This window comes from Capsicum annuum, chromosome 12 (assembly GCF_002878395.1).
Source record: "Capsicum annuum cultivar UCD-10X-F1 chromosome 12, UCD10Xv1.1, whole genome shotgun sequence".
Taxonomy (NCBI): Eukaryota; Viridiplantae; Streptophyta; class Magnoliopsida; order Solanales; family Solanaceae; genus Capsicum; species Capsicum annuum.
In genome coordinates this window covers 4,472,728-4,482,719 of record NC_061122.1, presented here as the reverse complement: position 1 = coordinate 4,482,719, position 9,992 = coordinate 4,472,728, and the positions used below count along the sequence as shown (strand labels likewise).

At 35.8% G+C, this 9,992-nt stretch overlaps 2 protein-coding genes across 3 annotated transcripts; one reads left to right on the top strand and one right to left on the bottom strand.

Moving 5' to 3' along the window:
• Positions 1-1,453: 1,453 nt before the first annotated feature.
• LOC107870482 (glutathione S-transferase DHAR3, chloroplastic) lies at positions 1,454-7,094 on the top strand. 2 transcript variants are annotated; one of them, XM_016717016.2, is made up of 6 exons: positions 1,454-1,977; positions 3,514-3,604; positions 3,725-3,868; positions 5,110-5,227; positions 6,022-6,162; positions 6,785-7,094. In XM_016717016.2, the coding sequence occupies exons 1-6, from the start codon at positions 1,764-1,766 to the stop codon at positions 6,869-6,871; spliced, it is 795 nt and encodes a 264-aa protein (XP_016572502.2). In that variant the 5' UTR covers positions 1,454-1,763; the 3' UTR covers positions 6,872-7,094. The 2 variants fall into 2 exon arrangements, with proteins under 2 accessions (XP_016572502.2, XP_016572503.1); XM_016717017.2 differs by lacking the exon at positions 6,022-6,162 and having other exon boundaries at positions 1,638-1,977.
• Positions 7,074-8,461, bottom strand: LOC107870481 (geranylgeranyl pyrophosphate synthase 7, chloroplastic-like). The gene has a single exon (XM_016717015.2). The coding sequence runs from the start codon at positions 8,459-8,461 to the stop codon at positions 7,364-7,366; it is 1,098 nt and encodes a 365-aa protein (XP_016572501.2). The 3' UTR covers positions 7,074-7,363.
• Positions 8,462-9,992: the final 1,531 nt, after the last annotated feature.

Genomic DNA, 9,992 nt, shown 5'->3' with positions numbered 1-9,992 from the left:
TGTTCAGTATCTGCTTTCGATTCTAGTAATTTAAATTCATGCTAAAAAATCTACTTTAAAGGTGAACCCTTTCTATCAAAACGATTTTCAAATCGAACCATGGATACCTTTAGGTGGAATAATTAGTAATCGTGATAAATTTATATTCTCATACTCAAACGACTTCTTAAGTTATAAATAAATACTTTCGGAATAATATCTTTTATTTACTTATCAAACAAATCTAAATTTCAACTTGGCAAAGCCCTTGAAATCCAAGAAAAAATGTCCTTTAAGCACATAAGTGTGTGAGTTGTGTGAACTGGTGGTCAATCAAGTGAATTACGAACTATGTGATATCAAGTTCAAATCTCAATAGACAAATTCTTTTTTTCATCTATCCTAATTTTGGTAGATAGAATTACCCATTGATAGGAGCAAACAGGTACTCTGTGAAGTTAATCGAACAAAGTTACTTGTTGGTGGAAGTTGTAAGATATTTCGTAGACTTAATCGAGATGTACGCTAGCTGGTTCGAACATCACTAATTGATGAGAGTTGATTAGCTATTTATTACATGAACTTAGTCGAGGTGTATGATAACTGATACTAACACCACTAACGTGTGGGAATAGATAGATATTAGGAAAAATTACGTAGATATTTTATATTTAGAAAATATCTACGATCTATAATAATAATTTTTCTTTTTCAAATTTAACAGTTATAATACGTCTATATTGAATGCATAATTCATTTTTAATACATATACATATTGTAGATTTCTTACCTAACAAGTATAATTCATTTTAAAACACTTGTACATCTATATTGCATACGCAATTCACTTTTAATACCACAGTTGCTATAAATAATATATAACAAAAAATGTTACCATACATGATAAATATTTTCTATATATAAAAAATCTATATAGTTTTTCGTAGATTATTTCTGGATAGAGTCGAGATGCACGCTAGCTAATCCTAACATGCCCCCCCTAAGATAAAAATGAATGGGAAAGTAACATAAACATACACCTTAACTTATCATATTTACACAAATCTCCATTTTTACAAAGTAATTACAAAAATCTCAATTAATTATGTATCTTCTTGGATGTATCGGGAGCTAATTATGTATGTCGACAGATTCAAAGGTAACACCCATCGAATTAGGCTGAAAATGGCTCATTCGCGCTGTTTTGCCTGTTGACTACCCAAATGGCCCCACCGACCCTGCTGGGCCACCCAGATCCACTCCACAGCCTGTCGAGGGGCCGCCGGTCGATTTTCGATCCAAATCGTGCTCGAGCCTCGAGCCCACCCCGAGAATCGTGGGATAAGACCAATCGAATTGGGCCGAAAATAACCTTTTCGCGTCGTTTCACCCGTTTGACCACCCAAATGACCCCTCTGAGCCACCTAGAGCCGCTCAAAGTTTGCTAAATGTATCTTTATTGGATATTTTATGTATGTCGACAGATGTAAAATCAGAAAAAATATATTTATGTATCTTTACCAAGAAAACGTATCTTCATTGGATGTATCGGAAGCTAATTATATATCTTGATCGATTCAAAATTGAGATTTAGGTCGAGATTTTCTCAAATTAAAATCCAAACTTTAGGTTGTTTTTTCCAAAATGAAATCCACACCATATATTATTAGGCTTGTACCTACGCCATTGCTAATTGCCACACGTCCACTCATCGCTTTTTTAGTACTCATTAAATTTTAGACCTCAAACAGCTTTCACTTCATCGGCAGTTCAGTTAGCTTACAATGTCGACAGTAAAGATAACTCCATCAGCAGCTTCACTTACGACTACTATCAAACACCTTGCCTCCATTCACAACACCACCATTTTCACATCAAATTCCACTAAGTTTAGAGCACCAAGAAGAGGTTTTACTGTATCAATGGCTGCTTTTGTCCACACCCCACTTGAAGTTTGTGTCAAACAATCAATCACAATACCAAATAAGCTTGGTGACTGTATGTCTTTTCTTGAAAATTTACTCAATTGTTCTGCTTTATGTCATATTGATGATATTCTTGGAATTCATTGTTTAATGCTTGATCATTTTTGTCCTAATAGCTGTTAGAATTATGCAGGTATTACTAATTCAGTTAGGGGTTGCTTGCTAATGTAGGAATTAGTTATGAATGAATTTGTGTTCTCCCTCGTCCTATTTTATGCGGCACCGTTTGACTTGGCATGATGTTTAACAATACTTAGTACTTGTGTGACTGTAAATCATCTCATTAAGAATAAAAAGGGGAATCTTAAAGTTAAATTGTTTCTAACTATAGTTAAGACGACATTCTTTTTGTGACGGACTTAAAAGGAAAGGATGACACATAAAATGGGACAGAGGGAGAATCAATTTAGATATAAGTTACACAACGTTTGGTAGCTAGTTAGGTAATAAGTTATTCATGAAGCTAGTGAGGGTTAGGCGTACACAGACCTTATCCCTACCTTTGTGGGGTAGAGAGGTTATTCTAATAAGATAACAACATGATCACACCCAATCGATTGTTACATAAAATGGAACTTCTTGTCATTACATAACGACAAATTTAACGATGTGATACAATAAAAGGGTAAGTAATAATCATTGTGTTTAAGCTAATAAACACAATAGGATACAATAGGTAACAATCAATGAAGTAGATTGAGAACCCGAGGTCTTAGGTTCAAATCCCAACAAAGAAAAAAAGCACTATGTGATTCTTTCCATCTGTCCAAGCCTTGGTGGACAGAGTTATCTGATATCTAGTGCCGGTGGGAGGTGGAAGGTATCTCGTGGATTTGGTTGAGGTTCGCGAAAGCTAGCCCGAACACCACGGGTATTTAAAAAAAGGATTTGATAAGTAACAACAATCCAAACAAGTGCATTTCATGATTATACTAGGATTTACTTGTTTTTGATAACCGACTAGGATTTACATGTTTATGAGAATGTTTTCATTCCTAAGAAAAATTTTGCCAGGGTTAAATTGTGAGTACTTTTCAAAGTACTGTTATATAATCTTAGTATCAGTTGGAACCATGCTAGCTCAATCAACTATGCTAACTCCCAAGCTAATGGGGCTCGGATTTGAATGTTCTAGAGCCGTTAATCAAGCCGGTATTCAGAGGATAGACTAATTTTATACTAGTCATTGACCTATGCAATTCTCCTCCTTTTTTCTTGAATTGAGTCTGGCTATGCTTTGGGAAGATCACATAAAGGAAGTTGGACCTGTGGAGAACTGAACCCCAGGAAAAAGGAGGAGGAAAGAATAAAAGGGAAGTGAATTAAGAAATCCGAAGTTACATTTTTTCCTGTTACAATTTGTTTACTTAGGCTGGTGTAGTAGGGGAAGCGTTTACCGGGAAGTGTAGTGTCAACATTTCATTTAATTAACCTTTTATGTGAACTGTCCTGTTTACCACGGCTACAAATCATTGCACTCGTGGCATTAGTAAAAAAACAAGTTTTAAGTTGAGATTTGGGGTGACAATGCTACCTTTTTCTTATTCAGGCCCCTTCACACAGAGGGTTTTGCTTACTTTGGAGGAAAAGCACTTGCCATATGACATGAAGTTTGTTGATTTGAGTAACAAGCCTGACTGGTTAGTTTGGACACACGTTCATTTAAGCCAGTTGTTGCTACATTTGATGATAAATTGGTAGTACTTTCAAGCTGCAAATTTCTTAAGTAACTGAAATTCTTTTGATAATAACTTATCTAGGTTTTTGAAGATAAGCCCTGAAGGTAAAGTTCCTCTTATTAAGCTTGACGAGAAATGGGTTCCAGATTCAGATGTCATCACACAGGCACTGGAGGAGAAGTATCCTGATCCTCCGCTGACAACTCCTCCCGAGAAGGCTTCTGTGTAGGTTTAACATGTTACGATCATTGACATATTGTTTTCTCATTCAAACAGGCATCCATGGTTATTTATTGCTTCTTCTTGCTACTGTTTGATTTTGAAAATCCTTTCAGAAATTAAGTCTTTTCTGTTCATTTCTTCCTGTTATATGATAATTCTAATCAATAATAGGACATCTTTTGAATCTTTCATATCTTTTTTCCGCATATGTGACATATTTGTGTTGTGGTTCCATTACGTACCACACATTTTCAAAGCATCATTCTTTTTTTAAAAAATAAATAAAAAGGACTTGGTTGGGCACTTCTATAGATATGAAAGTAGGCTTACGAAAGAAGGGGGGACTTTGCCTTATCTCTTGTCATATATGAGGATTTACAACATAATTTCTTTACAAAAGTGTGGCTACAAAGCTATACCAAAAACTAAGTGGAGGATTCTTCCTATACATTCATTTTCATCTTTGAAGCTTTTATAAAAAGACTATCCTATTCTATGGGTTATGTTAGCTTTCAAGGCAGAAGATGTAATTCAACCATAGTCAAACAGGCCCTTACAGAGAATTACCCCGATCCTTGGTTTCTTCCTCAATAAAATGCATCATTTTCCTGAATAAATAGTAAAAGTTGTTCTATAACAGGAGAAAAGTTGTTCTATAACAGGAGTATTAATATTATTCTTGTATTTTGTTAGTCTTAGAGTTCTATTACTACCTGTTGTTCCTTTCCCTTCAAGTATCTTTTTGTAGTGCTGCTTGTTCGGCTTCTTTTTTCATCTTTTCTTGGCCCAAGGGTCTTCGCAAATAGCCTCCCTACCTCCGTTAGGTAGGGGTAAGGTCTTCATATACATACCTCCTCAGGCCCCACTTGTGGAATTACACTGGATTATTTGTTTGTTGTAAATAGTAAAAGCTGGTTCACAGTCATACAACAACAACAACAACAAACCCAGTGTACTCCCACAAAGTAGGGTTTGGGGAGGGTAAGATGCACACAGTCCATACCGCTACCTCCGAAGAAGTAGAGAGGCTGTTTCCGATAGACCCCCGGCTCTGGTTCATAGTCATAAGGTTTCAAAATCAACTTTTTACTTCCACTGTTCTCAACCGAGATGTATGGATCTATGATTGGCTTTCACTTTGTAGCCGTAGATATGCTGCTAATTCATATTGTGAATATTCTAATTTCTAATTGTTTGGCATTTTAGTGCACAACTGCTTCTCAGTATCTTCCATTTTCTTGTAGTGGATCAAAGATCTTCCCGAAGTTTGTTGCTTTTCTGAAAAGCAAAGACTCAAGTGATGGAACTGAGCAGGCTTTACTTGATGAGCTGACAGCTTTCAATGATTACCTTAAAGATAATGTAAGTGATTGTTTTTGAGTTTTGACTAAATTTAATTGCCTTTGCCTAGATTTTTACAAATTGATGACTGCTTGGATCCGAGGAAAATATGCATTGCAGTGATAAGAGAAGCAATGGATTGTAGCTTCATGTGTGAAGCCAAGCTATGCACTTCAGATAAGTCACGATGATTTCAATGAGAAACGGTCAATTCCTTGAATCTCACTTTGAGGAGTTGAATTAAATTATTATGTATTGGGTGTTAAATTAGTTATTTTAATTGAAACTTGAACTCGACTTTTATAGTACTAAATTCAAATATGTTTGGTACTTTAAATTTTCCTAGATTACGTGTTTCACTTTTAAGAAGCACGCGGTCTACTTCTTACTTTTCACTTCAAGCCTCATGGACCTTGAATCTCTAATAATAGTATTAGGAAGAAAATGAGGAGAAAGATCAAACATGAATAAAAGAACCCAAATTGACCTTGAGTTGATATAGTACTTGTCAGTGTCAACAACCTTCAACTACTTGATGTTTTGTTTTCTCGCCCTTTCATGTGAAAGCGAAAACATCTTTTATTGAAGCCCTTGTTATCGAGGAAAAGAGAGAATCCTCCTTTTTTTTATTTTTTTAAATAAATCTGAAAAGGAGAAACAAATGTCTTGGTTTGCGGGACTTGTGAATTTGCTGAAGTACACAAATGTGAAATCCACCTTAAGCATATTTTTCTCAAACAGGTTAATTCTAGATTTTATTCCTTCCAGCTTCTAGCTACCGTTGACAAATTTATTCTTTTTTTTTTTGATTGAAGGGTCCACTTATCAACGGAAATGAGGTATCTGCTGCTGATTTGTCGCTTGGGCCAAAGCTTTATCATTTAGAAATAGCTTTGGGGTACTATAAGAATTGGTCTATTCCAGATTCACTTTCCTACGCGAAATCATACATGAAGGTATCTGATGCTTATGCAGTTCCTTTTTTTTTTTTTGCGCTGTCTTCATTTTTTTAATAACTATGCCATACATAGAGATCCTTTTTCGGTTGTAGTAACTACTAGGGTATCAGATTTTAGATCCTTAACTTAGCTTCTTATCAATAGTAATTCCTAAATATGGCCTCTGTTGGCGGGGGTCTATCAGAAACAACCTCTCTACCCCTTCGGAGGTAGTGGTATGGACTGCATACATTTTACCCACCCCAGACCCCACTATGTGGGAGTACACTGGGTATCTTGTTGTTGTTGTTGTTGTGTAGCCTCTGCTGCCGATGAATGCAAGATCAATCTATTGATATTTGCAATCTTGACTTGGTTATATACTTTTATTTTATCAGTCTCAAAAGTTGATATTTATGGCCTTCCTCAAAGATTGTTGTCTTCTCTCTTAAATCCTAAGAAATAGTTTTGAAGTCTAGGTTCATAGAATTAAAAATAGGACAGACAGTTGTCATTAGTAGAAAATTAGATTTCAATGGAATTTTCTTGGGCAGATAATACTTATATGTGCATTTATTGGTCTGGCGAGGCAGTTGCCACTCTGGATAGTTTCTTATACCTGAATTTGTTTCGTGCTCAGAGTATATTCTCCAGGGAAACATTCATCAACACGCGGGCACTAAAAGAGGATGTCATTGAAGGTTGGCGACCAAAAGTCATGGGTTAGACAAACTATATCATCATATGTTGTTGAAGATTAGCTTTTCGTCGGAACATCTAGTAAGCTAGAATTTGGAAGTGTCTAGATATATCATCATATGACTGTTCTTTGCCATGTTTATTTTGTTTAAAATACATACTCATCCTTGTTTGACTAAATGATAGCCCGAGTCATATATGTAATACATACTTCCTGAGGTTTGTGTGTATGCAAAAGTTGTTACGATCCATTTTACTGGAATTACATGGATGTTGGGAAAAATTGATGACCGACATCTAGTAGTTATTATTGTAGCAATGATAAAGGATACCTAAGTGATCCAATTTGATCAGTGTTTGGTTACTGAACTTATCCTATTATATGGCATTTTCATATTCTTTTGCCTGTTCCCGTAGGTAGAAATGCGACACCAAGTTCAGTTCCCTCAGACTTATTTTACTTATACAGACAGTTTTCTAAGGTATATACGTTAGTCTTCATCGTGAACTATTCAGCCTATCAATTCTGCCGACTTGCAATATAATTAGCAATATGATAAAGAGGTGCTGCCTTGGTGGAATCAAAGTAGCTAAGCTCATCCATGGCCTTAGCCATCAGCTCACCGGCAAATTGCCGAGCCTTTTCTAACCCCATCAGCTTAGGATATGTAGCCTTATCAGTCACTAGGTCCTTACCAGCTGTCTTTCCTAACACATCTGATGACTTAGTAACATCAAGAATATCATCTACCACTTGAAACAACAGTCCAATGCACCTAGCATAGCTCCTCAGCCTCTCGACAGCAACCTCATTTCCTCCCCCCATTATTGACCCACAAACTACAGCAGCCTCCAAAAGTTTCCCCGTCTTATAGTGGTGAATGTACTCCAGTTCAGTTAGGCTCACTTGTTTTCCCTCACTAGTTATGTCCACTATCTGCCCTCCCACGAGCCCTTCTGAGCCAGCAGCTGAACCCAATTCCCCAATGGCTTGAACCACTCTTTGGGGTGTCACATTCCGAGTCTTGGTTGCCACATGTTCAAAAGCCAAAGACATAAGTGCATCCCCTGCAAGAACTGCAGTGTCTTCCCCAAAAACCTTGTGGTTCGTGGGCTTGCCACGGCGTAGATCATCGTTGTCCATACAAGGAAGATCATCGTGGATGAGTGACATGGTATGGATCATCTCAACTGCACAAGCAGCAGGTATCGCTAAGGATTCATCCCCTCCTACAACTTCACAAGAAGCCATGCAGAGGATCGGCCGGACACGTTTTCCTCCAGCTAGGAGTGAGTACCTCATAGCATCATGAATTTTTACAGGCTCTTTCATTGGTATTGCATCATCTAGTGCTTTGTTTACCTTGATTGCCTTCATTTTCATGTATTCCTTAAACTCAAACTTAGGCAAGATGAATTTCTCTACCTTGGATGAATCTTCTTGTTCCTTGACTTGAAAAGTTTGGGACGCGTTCGCGACATTGCTAGCCTGGATTTTCTTGTGAAGGACACTGTAAGATTGGCTAGGTGGGGGCTTTCTACTGAAAGTAAAGTTATTGCTTAGAGTATTAGAAAGGACTAGATTTTCATGGCAAGAAATGGTAGCTAAAAATGCCATTGTTATGAGGTTTTTGTATGGTGTTGGTAGTGAAGAATAAGGTCATTCTTATATAGTACTTTTATATAGGTAAGTGATGCTTTTATTCCTCTTGCATAAGGACTATAATTATTCCCTTAATTAAGCCTTGGACTTTAGTGACTTTTCTAGTGTTTTATTCCACAACTTTTTTTTTATGATGCATCGAGGTCTGGGAAGGGTAGAGTGTATGCAGACCTTACCACTATCTCGTGATAATGTAGTGATGCCATCTCCAAAACAAGCTTTCAATATGTTCGCTAGAAGTCATCGGTTCTACTTTTTTCATAGCATATATACTTTTTTCTTCTATTTTGTCTTGAGTAGGGGATCTAACGGACATTCTACCCTACTACTCCGTGGGACTACACTGGGTTGTTGTAGTATATATCTTCATAAAGTAGTGTAACATGATTTGGGTTGTTGTAGTATATATCTTCATAAAGTAGTGTAACATGATTTTGGTATGGATTTTATGCAGAAATATATTTCTAAGAATTTTCAACACAATTCACAATAGTCCATAGTTTTATATTCAAAGTTGTTTGTTAAAATTGATTGCTATTGCTCATTTTGTATTATGGACCACAAAATTCAGTCTACTTGTTTTTTTTTTTTTTTTTTTTTTGTTTATATATGTCCAATTTGGCAAGGAATTTGGTGTTATGCGTGAAAATTCCACGAATACCCTCTTTGCACACCACTATTTAACTTATAACCCACTTTAAAACAACACCACAGATTGAGGTATCTGAGGTTAGACTTGACAAAATACGACGTACAACGAAAACGTGAAGTAGCATATGGTTGAAGTTCACTAGCAAAACGTTTTACACTGTGGATAGGGGTGTATAGACCAAATCGTCAAGTCAAATCGAACCGACGAACCAAACCGAGAAAAAAAATCAACTTATGGTTTGGTTTGATTGGTTTAGCGTTAGAAAAAAAACCGACCATTCTTGGTTTGGTTTGATGTTGACCAAAAAAAAGTCAAACCGAACCCGAATCAAACCGACATAATATATATATATATATAAATAATCTTCAAACTTTTTTATACATAAAATATTAATTATAATCTACTTTTTATATACTTTTTCAATTAGTTTTAGTAATTTTCAATAATTTGAAAGTAGATGTAGATATATATTTAGATTTGGGCCTTTAAGTTGTAATATTTGTTCATTAATTGCTAATTAAATGATCCAAAACTCAATATAAACTTAAAAGAGTAACTTACATAAATCCCGGATAGTTTCAGCAATATTACATAAAACCCCAAAAAGTTTGCTAATTAAATCTTATCCCGAAATTTCGAATTGTGATACATATGTTAAGCAGTGATACATATGGACTAGTGATACATATGTATATGTATCACTAGTATATACATATGTATACAGTAGTGATACATATAGCATATGTATCACCAATAAATATGAATCCGGGATTTTATGTAATTTTTAAAACATTAAGGAATATTGTGTAATATGGTATCTTAAATATGAGATTT

Coding starts and splice junctions, on each gene's coding strand:
- LOC107870482 (XM_016717016.2), top strand. CDS start 1,764: ATGTCGACAGTAAAGATAACTCCATCAGCAGCTTCACTTACGACTACT. Junction 3,869..5,109: donor CCTCCCGAGAAGGCTTCTGT/GTAGGTTTAACA, acceptor ATTTTCTTGTAG/TGGATCAAAGATCTTCCCGA. Junction 5,228..6,021: donor ATGATTACCTTAAAGATAAT/GTAAGTGATTGT, acceptor TTTTGATTGAAG/GGTCCACTTATCAACGGAAA.
- LOC107870481 (XM_016717015.2), bottom strand. CDS start 8,461: ATGGCATTTTTAGCTACCATTTCTTGCCATGAAAATCTAGTCCTTTCT.